General features: G+C 45.0%; 4 protein-coding genes and 5 non-coding genes across 19 annotated transcripts in view; 2 read left to right on the top strand and 7 right to left on the bottom strand.

Annotated features, from left to right (window-relative positions):
- MAP2K1 (mitogen-activated protein kinase kinase 1) overlaps positions 1-13,286 on the top strand; it is a 76,953-nt gene extending 63,667 nt beyond the window's left edge. The window contains exons 6-11 of one of the 2 annotated variants that reach the window (XM_014459750.2): positions 3,432-3,556; positions 5,922-6,123; positions 7,376-7,440; positions 11,127-11,188; positions 11,510-11,555; positions 12,269-13,286. In XM_014459750.2, the coding sequence (XP_014315236.1) occupies positions 3,432-3,556; positions 5,922-6,123; positions 7,376-7,440; positions 11,127-11,188; positions 11,510-11,555; positions 12,269-12,382 (614 nt within the window). In that variant the 3' untranslated portion in view covers positions 12,383-13,286. The remainder of the gene's footprint in view (positions 1-3,431; positions 3,557-5,921; positions 6,124-7,375; positions 7,441-11,126; positions 11,189-11,509; positions 11,556-12,268) is intronic. The other variant, XM_023757796.1, reaches the window with a different exon arrangement.
- Positions 14-18,758, bottom strand: SNAPC5 (small nuclear RNA activating complex polypeptide 5). Of its 8 annotated transcripts, XR_002830408.1 has the most exons (5): positions 18,625-18,758; positions 16,843-16,932; positions 15,929-16,066; positions 5,771-6,220; positions 5,041-5,593 (listed from the first exon to the last, which is right to left on the bottom strand). XR_002830408.1 is itself a non-coding variant. In XM_023757797.1 (4 exons), exons 1-3 carry the CDS (start codon positions 18,712-18,714, stop codon positions 15,947-15,949), a joined length of 300 nt encoding a protein of 99 aa, XP_023613565.1. In that variant the 5' UTR covers positions 18,715-18,758; the 3' UTR covers positions 14-99; positions 15,929-15,946. The 8 variants fall into 8 exon arrangements, 7 of the variants coding, with proteins under 7 accessions (XP_023613565.1, XP_014315239.1, XP_014315237.1 ...); XM_023757797.1 differs by lacking the exons at positions 5,041-5,593; positions 5,771-6,220 and adding an exon at positions 14-99; XM_014459753.2 differs by lacking the exons at positions 5,041-5,593; positions 5,771-6,220 and adding an exon at positions 970-1,147.
- A 1,568-nt stretch (positions 18,759-20,326) lies between these two features.
- On the bottom strand, positions 20,327-25,447 carry RPL4 (ribosomal protein L4). The gene is made up of 10 exons (XM_006093365.3): positions 25,382-25,447; positions 23,714-23,885; positions 23,408-23,514; positions 22,913-23,051; positions 22,367-22,491; positions 21,761-21,890; positions 21,329-21,485; positions 20,947-21,030; positions 20,726-20,846; positions 20,327-20,643 (listed from the first exon to the last, which is right to left on the bottom strand). The coding sequence occupies exons 1-10, from the start codon at positions 25,382-25,384 to the stop codon at positions 20,413-20,415; spliced, it is 1,269 nt and encodes a 422-aa protein (XP_006093427.1). The 5' UTR covers positions 25,385-25,447; the 3' UTR covers positions 20,327-20,412.
- On the bottom strand, positions 21,632-21,701 carry LOC111826970. The gene has a single exon (XR_002830426.1). It is a non-coding gene; the product is annotated as a small nucleolar RNA SNORD18 (small nucleolar RNA).
- LOC111826969 lies at positions 22,585-22,656 on the bottom strand. The gene has a single exon (XR_002830425.1). It is a non-coding gene; the product is annotated as a small nucleolar RNA SNORD18 (small nucleolar RNA).
- Positions 23,108-23,206, bottom strand: LOC111826973. The gene has a single exon (XR_002830429.1). It is a non-coding gene; the product is annotated as a small nucleolar RNA SNORD16 (small nucleolar RNA).
- On the bottom strand, positions 23,588-23,659 carry LOC111826971. Its single transcript, XR_002830427.1, has one exon. It is a non-coding gene; the product is annotated as a small nucleolar RNA SNORD18 (small nucleolar RNA).
- Positions 24,075-24,173, bottom strand: LOC111826972. The gene has a single exon (XR_002830428.1). It is a non-coding gene; the product is annotated as a small nucleolar RNA SNORD16 (small nucleolar RNA).
- Positions 25,448-25,898: 451 nt separating the features above from the next.
- The window catches only part of ZWILCH (zwilch kinetochore protein), a 36,327-nt gene continuing 34,330 nt past the window's right edge, over positions 25,899-27,895 (top strand). The window contains exon 1 of one of the 3 annotated variants that reach the window (XM_023757857.1): positions 25,899-25,996. Coding sequence is in view for 1 of the 3 variants with exons in the window: in XM_014459743.2 (XP_014315229.1) it covers positions 25,944-25,996 (53 nt within the window). In the remaining 2 variants the exon portion in view is untranslated. Of the gene's footprint in view, positions 26,053-27,895 lie in introns of all 3 variants that reach the window. The other 2 variants (XM_014459743.2, XM_023757859.1) reach the window with 2 other exon arrangements.

Raw genomic sequence — 27,895 nt, 5'->3', positions numbered from 1 at the left:
GCAAATATCTCACACGCCTCGCTCTTCCAGTTCTGTCCAGGTACTCAGCGTCACTCTCCACACACTGAACACCGACTTCTAGGGGTTAGTCGTCGTCCTCTGTGTTAACATAAAAACATTCAAACCTGTAAAGAATTTTTGTGAGTTTATTTGAGCCAAACTGTCGACATAAGCCAGGAAGCAGAACCTCAACGAATTGAAATAATGCTCTGGAGAATGGCGGGTTACATCTATATTTATACACTAGAGGCCCAGTGCATGAAATTTGTGCACTCAGGGGGTGGGGGAGTGGGTGGTGGAGGAGGGTCCCCTCAGCCTGGCCTGTGGGCCTAAGCTGGCAGTCGGATATCCTTAGTGCTGCCCCAGAGGTGGGACAGGCTCCCACCACCGCCGCTGCGCTCGCCAGCCATGAGCCCAGCTTCTGGCTGAGTGGTGCTCTCCCTGTGGGAGCATGCTGACCACCAGGGGGCAGCTCCTGCATTGAGCATCTGCCCCCTGGTGGTCAGTGTGTGTCATAGCGACTGGTTGTTCTGCCATTCAGTCGATTTGCATATTAGCCTTTTATTATATAGGATTGCAATCAAAGGAAGGGATGTAGGTGGATTACATGAAATCCATTGGTGATAGACTAGAGAGGCGGGAGAAAACAAAGCAGGGGAAACCCCTAGGATTGGATAAAAGGTAAAATGATAGACACATACTTAGGTGGGTGCAGGAACAATTAACATGATAACAATGAAGGAATTTGTGGTATCTATCCTGGCACCCAGGCACGTTAGGTGGTGCCCCAAGGGGTCCAGAAAAAGGGATGTTACAAGTTACCCAGAAATTTCAAGGGTATGTTATTATAGATGCAAAAAGACAGATAGGCTTAATTAAGGTAAAGGTTGACCTTGTTAGGGAAGATACCGGCCTGGGTTGTAACTACCCACCATAACTGCTTTTAGTTAAAGTTTAATTTCAGGCCATCTTTTGTGGTTACTTTAGGTCTCTGAGTTTGCAAGACCGTCATGCGGGCCTCCCCTGAGCTTGTCAGGTTAGCATGTGGCCCCTTTCGTCCACATCTGTTTGAGAAAGGCGACAGTACTGTGGAGAGGAGGACCTCCTTGGTTGACAGTGTTTGTCTGGGCTTGTCCTAATGTTAGGCCTGGGAAAAAAGAAAGGTTAGTCCCTGACCTCCTAACGTTTATAACCTCCCCTTGTGCTTGAAGTAATTCCCCAGGAGGTCGCACAAGTCCCTCACTTCATCCAGGTTGTCTTCAAGGATCATCTCCACAGCGAGACTTTCCCTCATTGCCCTGTCACAACAGCACCCCACCTCCACTGTCTGTGCTTTTTCATGGTTTTGTTATTTTTCTTTTCTTCGTGGTACTTGAGACTACCTGATGTTACACATTGGTTTGTCAGTTTGTTTTTGTTTGTTTCCTCAAGTACACTAAAATGTATACTTCATTTTACACTAGACATGATCAGTTTGCTCGCTATTGTCTTCCTGATACCTGCATGGTGCCTGGCATGTGGTAGGTGCTCAGTGAACGTATGTGAATAAGTGGAACAGTTGAGTAATGTGGCAGTAAGGTAGGTGGGAAGAGGACAGGTCTAGGTATCAGAAGGTCTGAGTTCTGATTCCAACTTCAGTTTTTTGCTGTGTGACCTCAGCCAAGTCCCTGGACTCCTTTGGGCCTTAGACATTTCATTGCCACCATGAAGGGGAGGAGCCAGGTGATCTCTAAGGCCACTTCTGATGCCTACGTTCTGAAAGTCTATATGTAGGAGCCACAGGGTTGCAGAGGAGTTTGGAAAGGTCTTGTTTCCTATGACATTATGAGGGCTGGGTCTTAGAAAGACTGCTCAGATGGCTTGGAGTGTGTGCATTGGCACATTGTGAATTTAAATATTTCATTCACTGTGTTTTGGAGCACCTGGTGTGTGCCAGGGTCTTGTCCTGACTCTGGGGTTACAGTGGTGAGACAGACATTGGCTAACATTCCTCTCTCTTGGAGCTGATGATGGTAGGTGGAGAGGGGTGCTGTGGTTATGACCCCACCTGAGCTGAAGATGATGGGCTAGGCGGGGGTGAGGTAGGGGAAGGACTTACTGGGATATGAAAGGGTGATCTTTTTTCCCAATTTATTCTTGGAAAAATACTTAAATAGAGCTGTTAGAATCTGTTTAAAAATAAATACATTCATATGAGAGTATTAAAGGGAAAAATAAAATATTAATAGCAGTTCTGGTAGGTTGGAATTATGGGGATTTGGTTTTTACCCTGATTCTCTGATGTTCTATATAGTGTCTCTATTACTTCTGACAAAGATTCCCTGTCATGGTTTATGACTTTGTCCCTGGGTGTGGCCTGCTCTTGGGTGGGTCTCATGTTTGCTGATGTCTGCCCACAAAGTCCTACCCTGGGGACCTTTACAAAGTCCCAGCCTCAGTTTTCCCACCTGTAAATGAGAATAATACTTGGCCCTGGTCTGCCCACTTTACAGGTCAGCTGCTTGAATTAGAGGAGACGGTGGAAGAAAACAAAGGGAAGGGCCAGTGCACTAGCAGTGGTGACCAGGGCAGCGAGGGCGGGAAGTGGGGTCTGTGTGCAGGGAAGAGGGATGGGATTGGTCCAGGGGGCACTGCCTAGACCACAGCGAGGAGCAGTTTTCCAGGCCTTTCTAGTTCTCCAGCTCTCCTTGACTAACAGGTAGACACCGCTGTGTAAGCTGTTAGGGAAATGACTTTAGTGAAAGAATCATGATAGCTCCTAACCACTGCCACACATATTCCTAAAACCCACATGCTCTGCTAAAAGGGACGGTTGAAGCAACAGACTTTGAAATCTTGATTATTCATGGTGACTGACTCCTTCTAATGGTCATCTGGCCAAGTTGGGATTCTCAAAGGTTGAAATATACTGGCTTTCTGTTCTGCTTCTATAGCAGCTTGCTATTTCCTCTCCTGACAGTCTTTACTCAAACCCTGAATGGAGGGAATAGGAGGTCTTGGTATCAAGTGTTTGCAGTCTGAGGGCTGACTCTGATGGGGGCAGGGGTATGTCCTGAGACTCATGGTCAGGGCTGGTCTGTCTGTGGAATGCTGACTCTTCTTCTCCCCAACCTACCTGTGTCAATTTCCTACTTTGCTTTTTCTTTTCTACTTTAAAAAAAATATGTTTTTATTGATTTTAGAGAGAGAAGAAGGGAGAGAGAGAGAGAGAGAGAGAGAGAGAGAGAGAGAGAGAGAAACATTAATGTGAGAGAGAAACATTGATCGGTTGCCTCCTATGTGCACCCGGATAGGGGACTGAACCTGCAACCTGAGCGTGTGCCCTGACTGGGAATTGAACCGGTGATCTTATGGTGCACAGGACTACACTCAACCAACTGAGTCACACGGTCAGGGCAGTTGCCTACTTTTCAATTTTCTTTTCTCTGCAGATGTCAAGCCTTCTAACATCCTAGTGAACTCCCGTGGGGAGATCAAGCTCTGTGACTTTGGAGTCAGCGGGCAGCTCATCGACTCCATGGCCAACTCCTTCGTGGGCACAAGGTCCTACATGTCGGTATGAGCAGTGGGTTCCATTTCTCCAGCTTCTGGTCTGGTGAGGGATAGGAACTAAGTGGGTGTCTTTTCCTGTGGATCCAGAACCTGGTGATGGGGGGTTTGGGGGAGAAATGAGTGGTGAAGCATTATGGTCCCTTCCTGAGGAGATTTCAGTCTAACAGGGAGATAGATGGTCTTAGCCTTTCATAGGCCTTGAGCATAATTGGGGTACTGGGCCTGGTCATGAAGGTCTTCCCTCCTGTTTCCAACTCCGTGGTTCCCACTGCCACCAGAGCTCTGTGACAGGCTGTGCCCACGACCATGGCAGCACCAGCTGTTCTCCTCCCTCCTCCATACAGCAAGCTCTTGGGGCAGGGATATGACTGTAGGTGTCTGTGTTGTCCCCAGGCTCTGGCTCGGGGCCTGGCACAGGGTGGGTGCTGAGGGGAGGGGTGGTGAGTGGGTGAATGTTTGGTTGACTGAATGGGTGGGAAGTGGCTAGCACGCTCCTTAGGATGACTCAGAAAGGGGGAAGCTTGACTGGATGAGTGCTGAGTGGAGCAGAGTAGAGGAGCATTAGAGTGAGCGGGAGGTGAACACGAGTGCAGGGCTGCATTGGAGGGGGCCAGGCACAGAGGCTGGGGCATCTTTGAACATAGAGTGATTTATGAGTTATCTTTCAAGCACTTTTACATCGCTGAGTGATCTCATTTGATCCATGTGATTGTTCCCATTTTAGAGATGAGGAAATCCAGATTGAGGGAGTTTAAGTGACCTGCTTGCTTTACCTTGCCGAGCCAGGATCGAAAGCTAGATCTCTTTCTTGCTAGTCAGTCTCCCTTTGCACGCATTCCCTCACTTGCTTCTTAGGTAGGATTTGTAAGCGGTCCCTGGCCTCCCTGGTGGAAGTTCATGTTCACATCTTCATTTCTTCTCGCCTGCCCCCTACCCCACCACAACTCCAGTCATTGCTGACATCGCTCAACCAGTGCTGACCCCATCTCCACTCTCCACTCCAGTGGCCCACAGTCTTAAACATGAAACCCATGGCCCTTCAGAACTCTTTCTCTGCCATCCCCTCATTGCTTAGTCCTTACATGTCTAAAAACAGGGCCACTCAACTGCCAACTCTCAAATTCAAAATTAATTAGCAGGCCCTGGGACTTATTGATCCAGGGGTTTGTTTAGTGGTTTGAGTTTTTGTGGTTATGTGGTCAATTCCAAAGTGGTCCAGTGTTGGAGTTAGGGAAAAATCCTACGGGAGAAGTTAATTTGTTGTCTAAATAAATGTATGATGGCTCTGGCTGGTGTGGCTCAGCTGGTTGGGTGTCATCCAGTGCACTGAAAGGTTGCCTGTTCAATTCCCAGTCAGGGCACATGCTTGATCTCCGAAAGGGGGCATGCAGGAGGAAGCCAATCGATGTTCCACTCTCACATCAATGTTTTTTCCTCTCTCTCTTTCTCTTCTAAAAAGCAATTTTAAAAATCTTAAAAAAATAAGTATGATGGTCAGAATAAGGATTTTTATACAGTTTTTGAAATACATGTGCTATTTCAAATAATGCTTTTATATAGCACTATATTCTTTTTCTTTGCCTCTTCCCACTAGTAACAACTCATACAATATTTTGCAACATACAACATGTATTTTCGTTTGCTTTGAACTCCCTGATCACCCTAGTAAGTGGGGCGCATATTTTATGTTATTACTGTTGTTACCATCATCGCCAGCCCCCATCTTAGAGATGTGGGCATGGAGGCTCAGGATCATGTAGCTTAGAAGTCCCAGAGTGGGATTTGAACCCATGTCTTCTGAACCCAGATCGTTTTGCTTTTCTGCCATTCCAAAAGCAGTGAGTCATTGGTAGAGCTGGGCTTCAAACTTCTTTCCACTCACTGCACCATCTCATTCATGACCCATGTTCCAGAAGCTTCATGTTTCAGACGCAGGTAACAAGGTGAGCCTCTCATGCTGGGCTCTGGACAGAGTGCCCACCCATGCAGGACGGTGGCCAGGCTGGGCAGCGCTGGAACCACAGCTGGGCTGGATGCGGTTCTGGGCAGGTTACAGGGGAGACAGAATTGAGGAGGGGTCAGAGCCATGAGAGCTGGCTAGGACTTGGTAAGCACAGTATTTGGGGACAGGCAGAAGGCCAAATTCAGTAGATTAGTGGAAGTATTAACATGGCATGTGAACTCTGGAGAGGAAAGGGCAAAAGAAAATGAAATGTACCAGCAGACCCAGGGGAAGTCCATGCTCCTGCAGTGCAGGCAAGTCTCACGGGGGCAGGAAGTCCTGAGGCTCCCGTTGAGGGACTCCACCCCTCTTCTGCGTGGGCCCAGGTTGGCTCACAGGTGTTTGTAACTGTTTGTCTCTCCTGCAGCCAGAGAGACTCCAGGGGACTCATTACTCGGTGCAGTCGGACATCTGGAGCATGGGGCTCTCTCTGGTTGAGATGGCGGTTGGGAGGTATCCCATCCCTCCTCCAGATGCCAAGGAGCTGGAGCTGCTGTTTGGGTGCCAGGTGGAGGGAGATGCGGCTGAGACACCACCCCGGCCAAGGACCCCTGGGAGGCCCCTTAGCTGTGAGTGTCATGGTGTGCTCCAGGTGGAGTGTGGGGGTTGCTTACTGTCGGTCATTTCTGGAGGGCTGGTTCCCTGTCTCGGGATGCCAGGCTGGGGCTGGGGGAAGCAGGGCAGAAGTCTCCAGGTAAGTGTAGGAAGTTACTGTTATAACCAACAACTTCCTACCATTTATTGAGTGCTGCTATGTTCCCAGCACTGCACTTTGCACCTATGTGCATTATCTAATTTTTAAAAATCATGACATTTTCTTCTTTTTATTTTAGGTAGATTATTTTGCTGAGATAAAATTCATATAACATAAAACACACATTTTAAAGTGTTCAATTCAGTGGTGTTTAGTATATTCTATGTAGTGCAGCTATCTCCACTGTGTAATTCCAGAACATTTCCGTCACTGCAAAAAGGAACCTCATCTCCATTAGCATTCACTCCCAACTCCCCCCACCTCATCCCCAGCAATCTATTTTCTGTCTCCATGGATTTACCTACCATTGTCTAATTTTAATAACAGTTGTGTGTGAGCACTATTATAATCTCTATTTTAGATATGAGGAAACTGAGGCACAGAGCGCTTGACTTGCAAAGGCCACATACACTTGGGATTGGCCAATTCTGACTCCGAGGTGGTGAGCACTGTGCAGCTCTGCCTGCCTCTTTGAACCTGAATAGGTGAAGTAAAGCTGGTACTCAGAAGATCCTGGCCCAGCCGTCTCTGCCTGCCTCTTTGAACCTGAATAGGTGAAGTAAAGCTGGTACTCAGAAGATCCTGGCCCAGCCGTCTTCTAATAGAGGGCATGTATGAAGGGAGAAGCATTGGAGAGGCTGGTGGCTGCAGCCCCTCAGGCTGGTCTGTGTCTCGGGAATATAAAAGGAAAAAAAAAACAAGTTTAAGGAAGGGCAGACATAAATATTATCCAAAGCTCAAAACTAGGCTCAGTCTCTCAATATAAGGAAGGCAGACATAAATATTATCCAAAGCTCAAAACTAGGCTCAGTGACAATTAATTTACCCAAAGTAAAAAACCTTTGATGTGGCAGAGCCCAGACTCATACCATGGCTGGCCTGGCTCTGTGACCTTTGCTGGTCCCCTGTGTGTTCAGGCCTGATCTGTGGCTGTTGTGTCTCTTTACTGTCCACTACCCTATTCTGGTCCCCGGGATCCATGACCAACACCTAGCCTCTTACTGGCAAAGACTTCCCCTGTCTGTTTCTGAGAAGTGTTTTCTTCTTTCTTTTTATAAAATCTGTAGCTTATGGAATGGACAGCCGACCGCCCATGGCAATTTTTGAGTTATTGGATTACATAGTCAACGAGGTAAGTACTGCACAGTTTCCTTGACCATGGAATCTACTTGGTCCTCTTAAGAAAAACTCACAGTTGAATTGACTGGGAAACCCGTGAGTCGTTCCCACAATATGGGTGCTCGGGACCCAGGATCATGGGTTCTGCTTTGTGCATCATGCTTTTGGAATCGAGTTGCTGGTTTAGAGGCTGCAGGAATCCCTTCCCCAGGGAACATCTTCAGGTAAGTTTGAGTCCCTCCTCTTTTCTCAGATTCAGGAGCCTCCACCTTACCCATTTACATTCTCATTTCTTCATTTCTTGTGCACGTTCTATGTGCTAAAGACTGGGATGGCAGGATGTGGTGAAGCTCCAAAGATGGGAAAATCCAAAGTCCCTGGTCTTAAAGACTGTTAGATTGTGTAGGGGAGGCAAACAAATGCATTTATAATTGCAAGATAAGGTTTGTCTTGTGCCATTTAAAAGCAATGAACAGCCTGGGCAGAGTGGCTCAGTTGGTTGATCCTGTCCCATCACTAAAAGGTTGCCTGTTCGATTCCCAGTCAGGCACATACCTGGATTGCTGGGTCTATCCCCAGTCCAGGAGCATATGGGAGACAACTGATCAATGTTTCTTTCTATTTTTTCTTTCAGTGTTTCTAACATTGCTGTTTCTCTCCTTCCCTCCTCCCCTCCCCCTCCCTCCCTCCTTCCCTCCCTCCCTCTCCCTCTCCGTCCCTTTTCCTCTCCCTGCTTCCTCTCTCTAAGCATGTCCTGAGTGAGGATTAAAACAATAAAATAAAATAAATTAAGAAATGAACATAAAAAATTACAGCGTAGAAATATGGAGAATATTCACTATGAATTGTTGCATGCAAAAAAGATTATAAAGTAGTATGTATATTATAATCACTCTCCTTTCCTCTAAAAATCAATTTTAAAAATAGTATATATGCATATATGTGCATATAAAGTCTGGAAAAGCAATACAATACAGATAGAATTATAGATGATTAAAGGTTTCTTTTTGCTTGTCGCTGTCAGCTGACTTTAATATAAGGAATACATATTATTTGTAAATATGTATACCAGTATGTTTAAATGAAAAAAAGTGATAGCTCTGGCTAGGTAGCTCAGTTTGTTAGAGTTTTGTCCCGAAACGCCAGGTTATGGGTTCGATCCCCAGTCAGGGCACATACAAGAATCAGCTAGTGAGTGCATAAATAAGTGGAACAACAAATCGATGTTTCTCTTTCCTTTTAAAAATCAATAAAAATTTTTAAATGGTTAAAAAAAGAAAATGAGGGATCAAGGAAGGAAGAGATTGATAAGCATTCATCAAATTTGGGTGGGTTTGGGGGGTACGGGAAGCTATGGACTAGCACCATGGTTGTTTGGGGTGGGGCGCAGGGCTGGAGGAGCTGGGCTGGGCTCAGGACAGGATTTCTGAGGATAGGGCCAGCACTCCTGGCCTCAGGAGCAGCATGGGTAGTGGACAATGTGCATAAGCTCTGGTGTGTTTGGAAGGCAGTTGAAGGCCCCCATTCAGCTGGGTGTATAGGAAAGGGCATCATCCTGTTTTCTTCTTCCTCAAGAGACTAGTGGAATAACTTCTCATACTTTGTTACTGCTCTCTAAAACCAGATCCCAAAAGGCTCGTAAAGGTCCCCTTGTCTATGACAAACCTGACAGGGAAGATCCTGGCACACCCTAGCAGTTAATAAATCACTGACTCTGGCTCAGTCTAGTGAGGTTAACTGACCTCTCTTTCCTGACTGCCCAGCTTTAAGCTCAGCACCATGGGACATAGAAAAGAAGTCCAGGATCTGATCTTGGCTGCTTGAGGACGCAGAAAAGGCCGTGTGCACTGCATTTGTGGTAGTCAGGAAAGCCATCCTCTGCTGGGACCTAAGCTGAGAGTGGTGCTTGGGAGCCATGGTAAGGGAAGAGAGGGCCTGAGGTTATATATGAGCTGCCAGTTGCCTAGTATGCACTGCTTTCTTCCATATTTTCATGTTTTCCTAATCATTCTCCAAGCACTGCTTGGGTAGGTCCAATGGGTTTTGTTGTCTTTTCATATAGGTGAGGAAACTGAGGCTCCAGGATGAAAGTGGCTCAGATTCCTCCCACCTAGTGCTGTTCCTCCCTTAACACCTACTCCTGCCAACCCCCAGACCCCCTAAACTTACCAGGAGGCTGGGCTGCGTGGCGACAGGGGCATGCACCTCACGCTCTGCTGGTGCACATTCCCTCCCTTGCCTGGTCCCCTCCTACTCAGCACTGGCCTGGCCTCTGGAGGCCAAGCTCTGGTTTCACCCGTGAATGCTCCCTTCATATTTCCCTCAGCAGCCGTCTGCAGGGTGGGTCTAAGAGCTGGGTTTTAGTCCTAGACCTCAGATTAGGCTTATTCACCTGCTGTTCTTTTTTTAAAATATATTTTGATTTTTTTACAGAGAGGAAGGGAGAAAGAGAGGGATAGAGAGTTAGGAACATTGATGAGAGAGAAACAATGATTCAGCTGCTTCCTGCACACTCCCTACTGGGGATGTGCCCACAACCAAGGTACATGCCCTTGACCAGAATCAAACCTGGGACCCTTCAGTCTGCAGGCCAACGCTCTATCCACTGAGCCAAACCGGTCAGGGCTCACATGCTGTTCTTATTCAGGGGAAGAGGGCTAGGCTAGAATTTTTTGGTAGTGTTATTATTTAACTTTTAGCCTTGAACCACCTGTTTATTTGGGCAACCCAACAGAACAATGGCATCCTGGGTTGGGTCTGGGTGTCATCTCACAAGGAAGCTGCACACAGCCCAGTGCAGGTCACATGGGTGGGTCATGTTTTCTGAGCCGTGTGGATAGGAGCAGGGTGCTGCAGGGCCTCGTCCTGGTAGCCCTGAGTGATGTCCACCATGCACCCTTGGAAAATGAGCTGTGGCCAGTGTTCTTGCTCTGGTGACTGCAAACAGCTTCATTCCCGGAGTGAGCATGCAGCTAACATTCTTCCAGACCCAGCCTCTGCCAGTTAATGTTTTATTAACCTTTCTCTGCTCCTTCAGGGCTTAGAAGGGGGATATGCATTTTGTTTAGCTAGTTAGCCTTCAATGACTTTCACAGGTGCTGCCTGAGCTAGAGTATGCCTGGTGGTTGCATATACCCCTAGCTGCTGCTATTAATTGCTGGCTATTTCCATGCCACATTCCAAGATTTACTGTCGTAGAGTGTGAGGTGGAAAAGGTCATGAGGCCCTCCTCATTTTATAGAAGGGTAAACTGAAACTCAAGAGGAACAGTGATTTGTTCAGTAACTAAACAAGTGAGTGGTTCTAGCTGGTTTGAGACCAGTGGTTCCACCAGAGTGACCCAGCAGCCAGCCATTGGCCCTGACCCTTGACCTTTCCTTGACTGGATAGAGACAGGGTTGGAGAGGAGAGATGCCTGGGGCAGGAAGCCAAACATTTATTTATTTATTTTATTAAAGATTTGTTTTATTCTCACCTGAGGATATGCTATTCGTTTTGAGATAGAGGAAGGGAGAAACATCGATTGGTTGTCTCCTATATGCACTCTTACCAGGGATTGAACCCAAAACCCATGTAAATGCCCTGACTGGGAATTGAACCCGCCTCCTTTCGGTGTATGGCATGACACTCCAAGCAACTAAGCCACACTGGCCAGGGCAGGAGGCCTGACATTTCTTATGTGTTGCCATGTATTTGCAGCCTCCTCCAAAACTGCCCAGTGGAGTATTCAGTCTGGAATTTCAAGATTTTGTGAATAAATGGTAAGTTGGCTCCCTGTTATCTGGAAGAGTACCCATTTTTGTAAGGTTCCCCACCCCACCTGACAATTGCAGTCGGTAAAATAGCCACTACTTTTGGCACTTGCTCTACATGGATTGACATACTGCCTTTTGACCTTAGTTCAGCAAGCATTTATTAATGTTCTGTGGGCATGATATTGTGCTACAAACAGGAAGGTCAATAAGGCTCAGGCACTCCTCAGAGCCTATGGGGTGTGGGGAGCACAGGCAGGCAAACATAAGTAATTGGGAGTTAGAAGCAGCTCTAGGCAGCAGCTCTCATGTTATCTTTCTCCTTTTAAGCTTAATAAAAAACCCTGCAGAGAGAGCAGATTTGAAGCAACTCATGGTAAGTCCATTTATTTCAGATTCTTATACTACCTGTTTATTCATCTGTTCTGTCAGTCATCCATCCAGTACTTCCTGAGCCCATTCTCTGCTCTGCCTTGATCACGGCAGTGCGGCTGGCCCTGCTGCAGGATACCAGATATCAGTCCCCTCTGTCCTCCCTCCCATCAGTTTAAAGGAGAAACTGGGGTGGCCCTGCAGACCCGGGAGTCCAGGGACCGTCTTTTTCTTCTACTGACTGTCTCACCTTATATTCAGCACCCTCCCCAACGCTACTCTCCATCTGCACTTGCCTCCTCTTGTTTGGTGGTGGTGGGAGCCGGAGGAGTTGGGAAGTACTAACACAGATATGAGCTTACATGGCTTGTAGAGCCTGTAAGTGTAATATACACTTTCAAGTCCATCAGTTCCTTTGTTCCTTCTAACAATGGAGTGAGACACTGAAGGCAGAGCTATTATCCCTATTTTACAGCTCAGAGAGCAGGCTCAGGGACGTGAGCAAAGTGCCCCAGGCCTCACAGCTGGTGTGATTGGCAGAGCCAGGCAGAGCTGGACTTTTGTTCTTCAGCTGGCCCTGCTTTTCTGGCCCCGACTGTTGCTCAAGGGCAGGCTCCGGGAGCTCCTTCCAGATGTGGCATAAGCTCTAGACCTACCAGGACTCTTGAATTCTTGGTGTTTTTTTTAACATCACTTCCTCTCTTTCCTCACATGCAGGTTCATGCTTTTATCAAGAGATCTGATGCTGAGGAAGTGGATTTTGCAGGTTGGCTCTGCTCCACCATCGGCCTTAACCAGCCCAGCACACCAACCCATGCGGCTGGTGTCTAAGCATTTAGGAAACAGCAAAGAGCGAGTCCCTGCCCAGTGGCATGTCATGTTGCTTTCGGGCCTTTCCCATGCCTCTGTTCAGATTGCATTTCACATACGACAAAGGATGAACTCAGCATGTGCCAAAATTCTCTTTGTGTCATTTTTAATATTACCATCCTTATTCTGTTATTATTCCCTAAGTGGATTGGCTTTGTGCTTGGGGCTATTTTGTGTGTCAATGTTCAAAACATGTGCAACGTTGAATTACAGTGAAACCTTGGCGACTGTGAGTAGTCTTTCTTACTGAATATTGCACTGCTCTCCCCTCACCATGATTGGCTGGCCACCTGTATTTTGGGGGATTCTTTTGATACTTGGTGGTACTTCATTCTTGCTGGGCGTACCTTCTTTCTACTTGAGGAAGGAGCCTTGTGAGAGCCTTCACAGGCAGTGCATGTGAAGCATGCTTTGCTGCTATGAAAATAAGCATCAGAACGTGTATGTCATGGTATTTTATTATGTTTTTGCTTTTGGTATAGAATCCAGCAATTTCCATCAAAATCTAGTCAGAGCCCTTCACTGCCATGATAATTGGGGCTTCACCAGTCTGTCTACTCTGATGATTTATAGACTTCTGGTTATATTTCTATATTTATTTTTAAATATACTATGTGGATACTTAGTGGTATCTCTTTAAGTCTGGATTAGTGTTTCTAAAATGGAGTTACTTTGAATGTTACAAGTGTATCAAGGCATTAAAATGTATGCGATTTACCTTTCCCCAAATCCAAGTAATGATGCTATTGTAAACAAGTGTGTATAGTGCCTAAAAATTGTACGAAAATCCTTTTAACCATTTTAATGCAAATGTTTAACAAATCTAATCTCTTACTCTAATAAATATACTATCAAGTTAAAAGGCTGAAAGATATATTTCTACTTTTGTGGTGTCTCTAATACATAAGAAATCAGGTGATTTAGCCAAGCATTATTTGTGAGGGGAAAGATAAAGACAGAAAGGGGGTCTGGAAGGTGAAAATGCCACCCTGAGGACATCACTGCTTTGGACTAAACTAATGGGGCTTCCTGAAATTCCAATCTTTGGACTTTGTCCAACTCTTCTCAACAAACACCCTAATCTGTGAATCTTCCAGCCACCTTTCCCGTGGACCTGTGAATAGATCCCATCTGCTCCTTCTCTCTTTATGTAAGGGAAGAGCAGTAGGTGGGTGGGTTGGGAGGGCTGCCAGCGTGCTCGCAGGAGCGCCTTGCTGGTGGCGAACAGTGCCTGGCTGGCATTGGAGCCTCCACTGGGATGGTCTGTCCATGCTGCTTTGCTCCACTGAGCAATGGTTTCCCTCTTTCACTAGTTACACTTTACACCTTTCTGAAGAGGAGGAATATCTGGCATTAGTTTTGTTATGTCTGTGAGGTGGCAGTGAGGTCACAAAAAAGCTATATCCGAGCTGGCCACTGGTACCCATTCCTTCTTTGGAAAGTGACTTTTGGAACTTGAGGTCCATGTGAGGCTGCCTGGTCAGCACCTCTTCAGACCTCATTTTCTTTTTTGACAGGGCAGAAAAAAAGAAAACCAAAAAATATAGAAAACCAAAGTGAATATACAGGTGGGCAAAAGTAGGTTTACAGTTGTGAGTAAGTAAGTTTATTCAGATGTTCATTGTTCTTCCATACAAATAACTGTAAACCTACTTTTGCCACACCCTGTATATTTAAAAACAAAAAGCCTATTTTGTTTTCAAATTAAAAACAGAATTTGGGTAAATCTCCTGAGCAGATAGTTCCACTCCAGATCTATCAGAGCTTGGAACTCAGCCAGGATTTTAAAAACTGGTCAGGGTTCTACACTGCTGCCTTAGCTAGTCAATATTTTTTTCTTGCTATGAGGCTAATATCTGTTCTAAGTCAACAGTCTACCGTATACATTTTTGACATATAAATATTCAGGCTGAGGTTTAAGACCCACACCTTTCTCATACTGTCGTTTGCTAACAGGTAAAACGCAACCACTACTGAGAATGTCTCATTAAAGCAGGTAAATTCTATCTGAGACGGAAGGAGTGATGTAACCTATATCTTTTGAGGGTTGTTTTTAAATTCTCTATTCATATCCAAAGGTACTACATTTTGAGAGGTAAAGGATTCTTTTCCAGTAATTACTAAGATCTCAAGAATGATGCTCCCTGCATCAGTCTTGCTATGTTGAGTTCTGCATGTCAAATTCCTTCCTCAAACTTCTTCCTGAAACACCAACAGTAGTTGGGTTTTTCAGTATATTTTTAGCATCTCACAGGAACCTGTGAAAATCGAGAGAGAAGGTACAAACACCCTCATTCTACAGATGGGAAAGTGAGAGTTGCAAAGATGTGAGAGGGCAAGCGATCAGATTTTCTAGCTTTTAGAAACCCATGCTCATATTTTAAATTAGACCCCCAAAATGTATGCCTTGAGGCTTTTTATTGAAAAACTATCTTCACATTGTGTTTTCTGAGAAGCATGTTCATTTAAACTTACTGCTACTTCCTATAAGAGTAGCTCAAAATAACTTTAATGAAATGTTGATTAACAAACATATCCATGTTCTCTCTTCTGGAACAGTTACGTAAGACGTCCTGCTTGAGGAGGTTCTTTGTGTTTTGTTTGGCTTTTCTGTTGCATGGACAGGGCAAATAACTTTTATAAAGTTAAGTAACTATTTAACTGTACATTTAATGGGAAAGGGACAGTATGCAGAAATAAATCTCAACTTCAAACACTAAGTTTTAACAAACACTTTTTCTGTAACTAACATCTCTTTATTATAATAATCCAATCTCCCAAGCATAGTGATTCCTTCTTAACAGCACATTTCTTCCGAAGTTCAGAAATGGGTTTTAAACCATCCTGCTGGCTGGCCTGTTTTCCCCAGAGGGACTGATCCGCTTCCCTGTTGCTATCTGGAAACCAGCTAGCTGCATGACGGCCACTCATCTACAATTTATTTCTATGCACATTTTATCATTGTGATGTCTCAACCTAGAAGTGATTACAGCCACACAAAACAGTCCACAGTGGCAGTATGTTGCGATGTCACTGAGAGGTGGCAACATCTGGTGCTCTCAAGTGGTGTTCTGTCCTCCTCGTCATCTTTCTCTCCTAGACTTTGGCTATGTTTACAAGCGTTCAGTGGTATGCAAACAGCCTTTAATTGGTTTGCTTAAAAGAGGCATTGTTGATTGAAAAGGCTGCCTTGTACTTACACTCTGCCCTTTTGGCAAATGCCAGACTTGCTCAATAGCATTTCAGAGGAAATCTTCTGTTTTGAACACAACTACTGGATCTGACCAGAATACAGACACGGCACCACCCATATTGCTCAATGCTAAGACACTGCATCTTTGCTTTTCTATACGTCACTAATTTTTGTTAAAGCATTCTGAAACTTGAATTATTATACACATCCTCCTAAAGGTCTTGCTTCCTTTTAAAGCAGGCCATAGGGCCCAGGGCAAGAATACTTTAGAGAGAAAGTTTCTGCGACTTAGAAATTTAATTTGTGTAACTAACCCTGGCTCTTTCCCCACTTCACGAATCTGATTCTTCTTCTTCCTCCTCCTCCTCCTCTTCTGGTGCATGGCTCCTTGTGCTCAACTCCAGTGCAGTTTGGTTGATGGATGCTTCATTGTCTACATGCACCACCACCTGCTTTAGCCAAGGACATTCATTATGAATTAGGAGAACACTAGTCTCAAAACAGCAAATTCTTAAAAATGGTTTAAAACCAAATATCAATTGTGTATTCATTCCCAGTATTTACCACTAAGAGGTATGGCCACTTTCTTGTTTCTCCAAATTCTACCCTGTCCGCCCTCCACCCCAACCCGCATTGCCAAAATGGGAGGATAAATGCCCTAGATTTGACAGAATGTTACCTGATTTACAACAGTGTTTCTTACGTAAGAATTATGCTGCTTTCAAATGGTTTTAAGTGGCTTCACACACAACTGAGAGAGCTGCTAAACTATGGTATATTTAGAAAGATGATTTTACTGATTTAAAGTGGGCATTTGGTAAGAGGAGGATACAATGAGGACTAGAACTCACTTTTTAGCACTATGCTTTGTAGTTGAAGCTACACTATTTTTGAACCCAAACTTATTCGTGGAGCAGCAAGAGGTTTGACATATCCTGCAAAGATCTCCACTCTCCCTGGGTTCATTAGAGTAACTAGACTCGAGGATGGATGACTAGGATGTGGAGGCAATATAAGTACCTAATTAATAAGTCAATATTAAATCAATCAAGGTGTAACCAGCAAGGCTGTTCCCTGACTAAAACAGCAATATCGAATAGCCAGTTTATCAAACTAGAATATTCTTATCAGTACTTCCCAGAGTCCTTTTGTCTTGATAATGTAATTTACACCGACAGCAGAATGGACTTTGCATTTGCTCCCTAGGCCCAAACTTGATTAAGCTTACATCATGTGACTGTTCCTGTGCAGCTGGAGAAGACGGCATTTCATCCTCTCTTCTAGAACTAATCATTGATTGGAGGGCCAATTCTTCAACCTAGAAAAGAAGAATTAAGAACATTTTCCTTACTATTTCACTGGTGTGGGAAAATTTACTATCCATGCTGTAAAAAGTTGGCATCATAAGTGAAAACAGTGGAATCTCCCTGCAGCTCCCAGGAGAAGGGTGGGGGGTCTTAAGCTTTCCCTGCCTTTTAAGAAAATGACCAGAGCAAGCCTCCAGCCCCGTCCTCTGGGGTGCACAGGTGTTCTGACTGAGCAATGATCCACTAGCCCAGATCAAGTGATTCAGGGGGAAAAAAAGAGCCCTTTAAAAACCCAAGTGTCATCTTCTGATGCCACTGAGGGCAGATTCCTTAGGCTTGAGCTTCTCTACCTAGTGCTGAGACACTGAGACACTAAAGGCAGGAAAAATGGAAGTGTTTCCAGGAGAATAAAGAAATTTAGGCTTTGGAGGTCGTTATCAACACACACACACACACACACACACACACACACACAGTTTAGGTGCCTTTGCAGGTCCTGTGGTGCTTTGAGAATGTAAATAACTAAGCTATCACAACTGTCCTGAGGAAAAGTGCGTATTATTTTGATATATGTCACAGTGTGTACAAAGCTTTTCAGTTTACAAAGGGCTTTCATTTGGACTTAAAAATCCTGAAGAAACCCTAACTGGTTTGGCTCAGTGGATAGAGCAGGGGTGGGCAAACTTTTTGACTCGAGGGCCACAATGGGTTCTTAAACTGGACCGGAGGGCCGGAACAAAAGCATGGATGGAGTGTTTGTGTGAACTAATATAAATTCAAAGTAAACATCATTACATAAAAGGGTACGGTCTTTTTTTTTTTTTAAATTTTATTCATTTCAAATGGGCCGGATCCGGCCCGCGGGACGTAGTTTGCCCACGGCTGGGACAGAGCCTCGGCCAGCGAACTGAAGGGTCCCAGGTTCGTTTCCGGTCAAGGGCATCGATTCCGGTCAAGGGCACATCCCCAATAGGGGATGTGCAGGAGGCAGCTGATCGATGTTTCTCATCGATGTTTCTAACTCTCTATCCCTCTCCCTTCCTCTCTGTAAAAATCAATGAAATATATTTAAAAAATCCTGAAGAAGGGTGCAGTAGGAGTTATCAGGATCATTGCACTGAGGCTGAATTACGCAAAGATCTGGGAAGAGGTCCTGGTGGGCCTAAATCTCTCCTCCCAGTGAAAGCCGTGTATTCAATAACCACTCCAGGAAGAAAAGCTACTGGGAACTCTGCGACAAGTCTTTTCTCTCGGGCCTCGTTGTCCTTTTTCGCACAATGGGAGAATGTGCGAGTCTCTTCTAGCTTTGCAATACTAGAGCTGTTTCAATACGAGCGAGGAAATAGCGGCTAGTAAATGCCTTGCGAGCTCCGGGAAAGAGGCCGGTGGGCGGGGAACATCAACGCGAGCCTTCGGGAGGTGGCACTTCCGAAGCTCCCTGCACTTCTGGAGTGTCGGGTGTGGGAATGAACTCGCCAAATGTGCAGACTGCTGGGCCTCAACCTAGACCTTCAGGGTCAAGATTCTGAGGTGGGCCTTCATCTTAAAAACAAGCCTGCCAGGGGCTGCTAAGCCACCAGATCAGCGCCCCAACCGCCTGGTGAGGGAGGGATCGATCACCAGCCGCAGGGGGCCGCTGCAGACACCCGGGGCTCGCGCAGAGCCGGGCTGGGGTGGGGGGGCGGTGGGGGCCGCGGGGTCACCTTGAGCCGGTTCAGCTGGTCGTGCAGTGCCGCCTTCAACCGGAGCAGCGTCTCCTCCTCCTTGCGCAGCTCCTGGAGCCGGCTCAGCATCGCGTCTCCACACGCCCTGGCGGCTGGGCGCTCTGTGATGACGTCACCGAGCCCGCGTTACCGGAAACGGAACAGCAGGCCGGCTGCACGTGCGCCCAAGCGCTTCCTGCCCGCTCCACCCAGCCTAAAGTGGGGGTTTTAAGGTTATAAAAACTAGGCTGGAGTAATGAGCAGGATTCCTAAAGCACAGGCCTTTGGAGCCATAGAGAATCTGAAGGTAAAAATGCTGAAGTATCGCCCTAGCCGGTTTGGCTCAGTGGATAGTGTCGGCCTGCAGACCAGAGTCCCCAGTTTGACTCCGATCAAGGGCTTGTACCTTGGTTGCAGGCTCCTCCCTGATCTCACATGTTGTCTTTCCCTCTTCCACTCTCCCTAAAAATCAATGCAAAAACATCCTCCGTGAGGATTAACTAAATAAAAGCTTAAGTAGGGCCCTTTACTTGGTTCTGTTGGTTGAAGCATTTACCAATACACCAAAAGGTCGTGGGTTCCATTCAGGTCAGGACATACCCAGGTTGCTGTTTGATCCCCCCGTTGGGGGGGGGGGGGGGAGGGGTGTGTGCTTATGGGAGGCAACCCATCCATGTTTCTCAAATTGATAAACATCGTAGGGTAAGGATTAACAAAGCTCGTGTCCAGTTGCAAATGCTTAAGGTGGGACAGTACTCCCACTTCCAATGTGATGTTACAATGAAGTGGTTAATGAAAATGCACAAATCCTACAATGCATCTTTTAAAGCAGGGACTAACATTACCAGCATTTAGCACAGGTGCAAGTGCCCTACAGCTTTTGTAGACCAAGATTCCATTTTAAATGTTTCCCAGTATGTCGGTGCAAATTAGACCATGAACATAAAGCAGCTAACAATATTGGGGGTGGTGTCTTTAAATACTAGGAAACTATCTCTTGAATATGCAAATTGGAGTATCATACATCAACCTTGCTATGGATCTTGATTCCAATGGGAGAAAAACCAAGATCCAGACATGAGTCAATTCTAGAGTGGTAAGACATTCAGTGACAAACTAAAAGGTTTAGAAAAATAACATGCTTGTGTGTACATTTTTCTGCACCATGCTTATCAAATCAATGTATTCATTCCTTAGTAAAACTGAATACACAAGTGGTTCTGAAAAATACTTCTGGCACTTTCCCAAGAGCCAAAATATAAGAGGGTGGCAAACACCCTCCAACAGTGTTCTATCATAGTGGGTTGCAACAAGAACACTTCTGAGAACATGCTTCTTACCGCTGCACCTCAAAACATATTCTGATTCTGCCCTCTTGTGGTTACTGAAAATGTCGTAACTTTATGTAATTTTCCTAAGTTTTTTTTTTTTTTACCGGTGGTGGAGGGATGGCTAAATCTTAACAGCTTCTATATATTTAAGACAAGTCTTTCAACTATCGCTTTCTCAAGACATTACTTACAAAATGGATTTTACATCTGGATTTATGGAACATCCCTCTTTTCATTCAACCGCATAGATTTTGTATAAACCCAATGCTCCGTTGTAGACCAGACTAACAAATGAAAGGCTGAAATTACGGAGAACAAAATGTCAATTTTAAAAAAATTGTAACCAAGATTCACAAAACAAATGCAACAAGTTATGTTTCTCATTGCCTTTGATCATTTTTATTCAAAATTAGCTGTCCAAAGTGATTTGACCGTTATGGAATAAACAAATGTAAGTTTATGCCACAGGCTTCTTTTCTTCTGTGGTGGGTTTCTTTTCTGCCGGCTTCTTCTCAGCTGCTGGTTTCTTGGTAGCTGCAGCCTTTTTCCCTACCAACGGCTTCTTCTGCTTCTTAAGGCCAGCAGCCTTCTTTCCTTTCTTCCCTACCACAGGCTTCTTGCCTGGAACACCCTTCTCATCTGATTTGGCTTCTAGTGCTGCTGCTGCTTTATCCACCCGAAGCTTGTGCTGCAACAAATTAAGAAGAAAAATCTAAGAATCAAATTCTCTAAAAAGGTATCCTCTATGCAAAAGCCAAATCATCGCTTACGTTCTTGGCCTGACGAAGAATGGTGTTCCGGCGCATAGTCTTTGCATATGGGTTTAGCTTCAACATGATTCTCAGGTTTTTCAGTGGATTCTTCTTCAGGACTCTGCGGTGAATCTTCTTGCTATAAAAAGGTAGACACTATATTAACATTTTATTTACATTAAAAATAACCAAGTATATTGAGGTTGGGGCAAGAATTACTATAAATATCACAACTTTACCGTGGTGCTCGGAGGGCTCTTTGGATCTCTGGGCTTTTCAAGATTCTGCTAAGGTCTGTATTGAGCATCTTGTGCATGGGAAGGCTGAAAGAAAAACCAAGATGTTGAAAATAGATGCCCAATCTTATTTCTCATGTGATTAACATGAACCTCAACAGAAGATAAAGTTTTAACCATTTAAAAGCTCTCCAGAATTCAATTGAAATTTCCAACTACACTACCACTTCTCAGAGTATCTTACCATTTCAGTATATTACATCTGTATATAAGGGGAAATAGCAACAAAGCAATCCATTATTTAGAAAACAAGAAAACCAATTCTGAATGTAAATATCCATAATATAAAAATTTATGTTCAGCTTATGAACGTAAGAACACTCACTTGTAGTTACTCTTGAGGGAGGCAGCTCTACGCCAAGTGCCATACAGCTCATCTAACTTGCGGAAAGCACTTTCAGTCCAAATGCAGAAACGGCCCACATGCCCTCCAGGTGCAAGTTTCAAAATGTTCAGTTTGCTTACATTAAGCAGAGTAATTCCTTTTAAAGGGAAAGGAGAATTAGGGAGCATATATTTAAAAAGAAACATAAATCATCCTTATGGCTTATGTGCTAGATAAGATACCTTAGAACTATCATCAACTATGAAGTTTCAACCATTAACTGTACACTCACTCATTCAGCCAAGAATCAGACATTCCACAAAATCATGTGCTTCAGAAACACGGACCATTAAGTGGAATCTCATCATAATAAAAGCTGAGTAAGCATGCATAGTATGGGCAATCAAAACACGTAGGCAACACAAGAATTACCAGGGATGTTTCTGAAGGCTTTGATGATACCGTTGTCCTCATTATAGATGATACAAGGTCCCCTGCGCTGGATACGACGACGGTTTCTCATTTTGCCCTTGCCAGCCCTCATTCGCTGAGAGGCATAGACCTACAAAGTGAGAAGCTTTAGTATTCTGATTAAGATGATCCCAATAACAGATATTTTGTTACAAAACACCATTTTATAAATAAAACTGAGATAAAAATGACTTCTGTAACACTAAAACACAGCTACAAATGGCAGAATCCAAGCTCAAGTACTGTGACCCATTGTGTAACGACATCTCCATCAATGATAGACCACATATAGGCAATGGTACACTACATTGCCTAACTGTGTAATAAGCAGGCTACATACCATCTAGGTTTGTGTAAGTGCTCTATGATAATCACATAACAAATCACCTAATAATGCATTTCTCAAATTGTGTCCTTGTTAAGCAGTATCTGATTATAATATGGTTCCAGAGTCCTTGTTCCCACATCCAGGATGTAGTTAACACTGTCCTTCAGCAATCTTTTCAAAAAAATTCTGACAAATTTGTGAGGACTACCAAAACCTATAAATGTGTTCATTAAACCTACCTTTTTAATATCATTCCAGGCCTTAAGTTTCTTAAGAAGCAAAACAGCCTCCTTGGTTTTCTTGTAGCCTTCAACTTTATCTTCAACCACCAAAGGAAGTTCAGGAACTTCCTCAATACGGTGACCTGAAAAAGCCAATTAACACTGACCTGGTTACCTTTTGAAAAATTGAGCAGCACTTTATATAACCCACAGAAGCAAAACAGTATACAAATTGCCAAATCAGAACCTCCACAAATATCATGTGTTTCAGAAACACGGACCAATGAAGTGGAATCTCATCATTTTGACAGTTAAAAGTAGAATAGGCAACATGAAGTTTAAATGGTAAGTTTCTAATATGCTAAATCACTGTATTTAAAGCACTTTGCCAGTTACATAGCACTCACCAATGACTGATTTGTTAGAATTAGTATGTAATAAATTTAGTCAGGCACTCTGGGATGAATAGTTTACATGTTATTATTAACATAATGAAGAGGTACAGGTGAAGGATGGGAAAAGTGGGTATTTGTTATCACTCCTACAATACAAAATATCACAAACCTTTAGACATGACCAGTGCTGGTAAGGCCGAGGCAGCAAGGGCAGAGCAGATGGCATATCGTTTCTGTGTTGTGTTTACTCTGCGGTGCCAACGGCGCCAGGTTTTGGTTGGTGCAAACATGCGGCCCCCACGACACATCTATTTTTCCCAGTTAAGAATCACATTTCTCAAATATTAGGGGGAAGAGATTGTCTTGCTCAGTAAGAATTTTCGTCACCCTTCTGAACCAGCTGACTGACAGCAGGCAACTGTCGCTGAGAACAGAGTAGGACGCAAATTACGACATCATTGCAAGTAAAACTTTCTCTAATGTCTAGCACTTATTGTCTTTAGTATTTAACAAAAAACCTTCCAGATTCCAAATCTGTCTAGAGTTATCTGGATGCTATTAGTTTTTTGGACAAAAATATCTTCAAACTAACACGAATAAACCAGGTCTAGTCTGCTGAATTCCATGATGGCTGACCAGTCTAGTCAGTGACCACAAAGGATACATTTCCAAAAGCACCCTGGCCAGAACGGTGAGTTCCACCACCTCGGACTCTGGGAATTCGAGCCACAGCTCTGCCAGTACCCCAGGACTCGGCACTGGTTTGATGACCTGAAATTGGGAAAGAAATAAAAGTTTTAGCTACCCAACCATACCACTGTGACTATTATGCATAGCAGCAAACAGCATCAGAACATCCAGGAAAATCATCTGATTCAGAAACACGGACCAATGGAGTGGAATTTCATCACTACTGTTTAAGCAGCTCTTAAAGTATCAACTGATAATGATAAAAGACCTAAATCCATACCTGCCAATTCACTGACAGCATAGGGCTGTCTATTGTTTTTGCGCAAGTTGGTGTGAACAAAATTCACAATATCTGGTCGAATGGGAGCCTTGAACACAGCAGGCAAAGTGACATTTTTGCCAGATGTTTCCCCCTTTTCAGAGTACACAGATATCAGTGGACGAGCACACGCCTGGGGAAAAGGAAAAGATATTTATACCAACAAGCAATGTCAGAAGCACTCCTCTTATGCGCCAACAATTCCATTAATTGCTCAGTTACCAAAAACGAGTTTGGTGGGGTAGGCATCCCTTACAGCTAAAACAAAGGCTATGTCACCAATATACCAAGTCTGTTAACTCAAACAAAGATTAGTATGTCTTGCTCAGTAAGAATTTTCGTCACCCTTCTGAACCAGCTGACTGACAGCAGGCAACTGTCGCTGAGAACAGAGTAGGACGCAAATTACGACATCATTGCAAGGAAAACTCTTAACGATTAGAATGAAGTTCTGCCACATAAAAGAGTGGCTTACCATCGACCTTTCCAACCTAAGTTTACAAAGCAAAATGATCAAAACTCTATTTTAGGGCTTGACAACGTTAAAACCACTATCTAAACTCTTTCACCCCAGATGGTAACAAACCTTGTCTACCACAACTCTACTCTCCCAACGGTTTCATCCTTGCCCGCTTCATCCCGCTCTAAACACCTCTCCCAAAATTTACTGGAGTAAAAACACTGGTTGTTCCTTTTTGCTCCACCTTCTCCAAAGACTTATCACCTGAAAATAGAAACGTAAGTTTCTGAGGTGGGCCCCTAGACAATATGCTCAGCCTCACCCCCCATCTTCTCTTCAGAGTAACGATCCCTCTCCTACCTGCGTCTTCTCCCCAGACATTTAGCAGGCGTCCCCACCTTCCTCGAGTGCCTGTTTAAAGCCCAACGACCGCCTCCTACCCGTTCCTCATGCCCACAGCTCTCACCACCACCAAGCGGTACTGTATTCACACCTAACTCAATCACGGTCCAAACATCAGACCGATAGTTGTTTTTTTCAGTGCCCATTTTGTTCACTCAACTCCCCATGCCCAGCACACTACATAGTATATATAAAAACATTCCTTGTGGAAACGCGGTACATTTAACATTTGCCGTGCAACGAGCTGGCTGACAGCGAAAACATTTAGGGGACACCGAATAGGAAAAACTAATTTTTAAGGTAAGAGGATCAGAATGCTTCTGATAGTGGCGATTCTTAAGGCCAACATACGGGAATTCAGAAAAACTCTCTTAACAAAATCTCGTAAGACGGAACATTCCTTACTAATCAGCACATGGAGATCTAGGGCCTAAAATTGACTCCCCACCGTCCGTCTTAGGGCCCAACAACTTCCAAGTCTTCCGCAGAGCTCTGCTTTCTAAGAACAGAAAGCTAGAATGCCGAAGTCCTCTGCGTCCGAGAACGCCTGGTGGCCTGGGCCGCTTCCAGGGCGCCCGCGCCGGAGGCCCACGTTGCCAAGATGGCTGCCCTGGAGCCGCACTACCCGGCTCCCCGCAACACACAGGCGCATTCGGTCCTCTCCTTTCCCTTGCGTTCCCTCCTGAAAACTTATGCTCGGAACCCCCGATCCATTCCTGCCAGGTCCGACAGCAGGGGAAAGCCCAGCCGAGAGAACTTGCACTCACCATGGCGGGGAGAGGAGAAGGCCACACTCCTCTCTACCCGGCGGCTCCCACAGGAAAAGGAAGTGCCTAGCACTCCCGCGTTCTATATGTCACCTTCGACTCGTTCTCCACCCGGCTCCGCCTCGGGGCCAATCCAGAGACACACATACCTCTCTACCACTCTGAAAAAATAAAAAATAGCACGTTATTTGTTAATCTGAGTCAAATGACGGTATCTATTGGCTTCTAGAGTCAACAATAGCGTTTAGAAACGAGGGACTCCTTTTGGCGGAATAATTCCGAAGTGGGCGTGGCCAATCTCGCGAGATGAGGTGTCTTCCTTGCAACTACTGTACCGTATTTTAACTTTTTCTTAGGGAAATGAAAAGTTATTGGGAAAGTTTTAAAAAAAGCTACTGGGAAGGAGAAACCCGCTGTGTGCTTGAATTTCACTTGTGAACTAACAGGACCTGCGGTGGGCGGTGGAAGTAGTCCCGGCGGGGGCGGGGTCAGGCGCCGGGCTTCCGCCTCCCGCGCGAAGTTTGGTTTGGAGGCCTGGGATCTGCTGTTAGACGGAGGCGGGATGTGGTCGCGAATAAACCGGGCCGCCGAGGAGTTTCACACGCGTCTCCTGCAGTGAGTCGTAGCTCCTGCTGTTGGCTAGGTTGCGAGGACAGCGTTACTCCCTCGGGGTATCTATATGCCCCCCAAGCCTCTTGCCGCAGCCATGGGCATCAGCGCCTTGTCCGTTCTCGGTGGCGCGTACGTTAGACTGAGCTTTCCTGGGCTCCGGGGGTGACCCGCCCCAGTGTGGCCCTGTGGTGTCGTTTAGGAGAAAATATCTGTGCGTTATCGATCGTGGTGGGAGGTGACAAGTTTTCCAAGAGGCACCTTATTCATTCGGGTAATGCACACGCCTTGCAGGATGGTGGAGGCACTTTTCCTGTGTTTGGAAAACCAGGTGTTGGCACCCTTCACCTGTGCAAAGCCTTCCGGTGTGAAACTTAACTGCTGTGTAGCCTCTTCGAGATAGTTATCATGTGAGCCACGGTTATGATAACGTGTTGGTGTGTTGGCTTTTTAACGTACCTTTATGTCACTGTGCTGTAAGATTGCATTTTATTCTTTTTTTTTTAAAATATGTTTTCATTTATTTCAGAGAGGGAATCATTGATCGGCTGCCTCCTCCACGCCCCCTACTGGGGATTGAGCCGGTAACCTGGGCATGTGCCCTGCCGGGGCATTGAACCCTGACCTCCTGGTTTATAGGTCAGCGCTCAACCACTGAGCCACACCGGCCGGCGGCATTTTATCCTTATAGTGAAGTGATAGTACCCAAGGGGACTCCGTCTAGTCCTGCATCCGACCCAAAAACGGAATCCAGGCGCCCTCAGATTGGAGCGTGAATCAGAATCACCTGGAGGGTTGGCAAAACAGCTTGCTGGGCCCCAGCTCCAGGGTTTCTTTCTTTTTTTAAAATATATTTTATTGATTTTTTACAAAGAGGAAGGGAGAGGGATAGAGAGTTAGAAACATCGATCAGCTGCCCCCTGCACACCTCCTGCTGGGGATGTGCCTGCAACCAAGGTACATGCCCTTGATTGGAATCGAACCTGGGACCTTTCAGTCCCCAGGCCGACGCTCTATCCACTGAGCCAAACCGGTTAGGGCTCCAGGGTTTCTTATTTACATCGTAGGTCTGGGTGGGGCCGAAGAATTTGCCTTTCTAGCATATCACAGGTGAAGCAGATGCTGCTGGCCTCACACCCTTTGACAACCGCTGGTATAATCTCACCCCTTGTTTTCTAAACTCTATACATTTTCATTGTTTATTGCTTTTTTCTGCTTACAAAAGTGGTTATTGTTGTCAATTTTTTGATCATTATAGAAAGAACACTAGCTTTTTAAAACTAACAATGTCTTGGATAGCTTCCAGTAGGAGCGCCTCTAGATCTTTTTGTTTTTGTTAATGGCTATATACTATTTCATTCTATGGTTTGAGAAATATACACATGCTTGAGAAATTATGGCTGAATGATTGATTGTCATCTCTGAGTTGTACATTAAAGACAGACATCTTTAAGTCACAGTCTTGTTCAAGTGGCAAAAGTGAATCAGTCTCAAGCTTATATTTCCCTTATTTCAGTAAATCATAGAGTAGATCAAATAATAAATGGTGTCCTGAAACAATCCCATTGGGTTCCTTTAGGACACTAACGATTCTTTGCTCACTCGGTTGATTGAGTGCCCTCCTGTGCACTGAAGGGTTGCCTGTTTGATTCCTGGTCTGGGCACATGCCCAGATTTAGGGCTTGATCCCTGGTGGGGGGTGTGCAGGAGGCAGCCAAGGATCCATGTCTCACTCTCAAATCGATGTTTCTCTCTCTCTCTTCCTCTTCCTTTTTCTCTGTAAAAATCAATTAAAAATCTTAACACAAAAGAATCTTTCCTCTTTCAGAGCATATAGCGGGCTGATGTGCATTTTGGTATGTTAATGGTTTATAGTTTTACATGCTTTGAAATCACTATTTTAAA

Source organism: Myotis lucifugus, unplaced genomic scaffold (genome assembly GCF_000147115.1).
Source record: "Myotis lucifugus unplaced genomic scaffold, Myoluc2.0 scaffold_115, whole genome shotgun sequence".
NCBI lineage: Eukaryota > Metazoa > Chordata > Mammalia > Chiroptera > Vespertilionidae > Myotis > Myotis lucifugus.
This window is presented reverse-complemented; position numbering and strand designations above follow the sequence as displayed.

What these genes read in the sequence shown, in the direction of transcription:
- SNAPC5 (XM_023757797.1), bottom strand. Translation starts at nt 18,714, where the DNA reads ATGCTGAGCCGGCTCCAGGAGCTGCGCAAGGAGGAGGAGACGCTGCTC. An exon ending in ACCAGCTGAACCGGCTCAAG is followed by an intron (nt 16,933 to 18,624) that starts GTGACCCCGCGG and finishes CTTCTTTTCTAG; the next exon opens with GTTGAAGAATTGGCCCTCCA. An exon ending in CACAGGAACAGTCACATGAT is followed by an intron (nt 16,067 to 16,842) that starts GTAAGCTTAATC and finishes CCTTGGCTAAAG; the next exon opens with CAGGTGGTGGTGCATGTAGA.
- RPL4 (XM_006093365.3), bottom strand. An exon ending in GCCAGGGTGCTTTTGGAAAT is followed by an intron (nt 23,052 to 23,407) that starts GTATCCTTTGTG and finishes TGGGAAAAATAG; the next exon opens with ATGTGTCGTGGGGGCCGCAT. An exon ending in AGCCTTCAGAAACATCCCTG is followed by an intron (nt 21,486 to 21,760) that starts GTAATTCTTGTG and finishes TCCCTTTAAAAG; the next exon opens with GAATTACTCTGCTTAATGTA.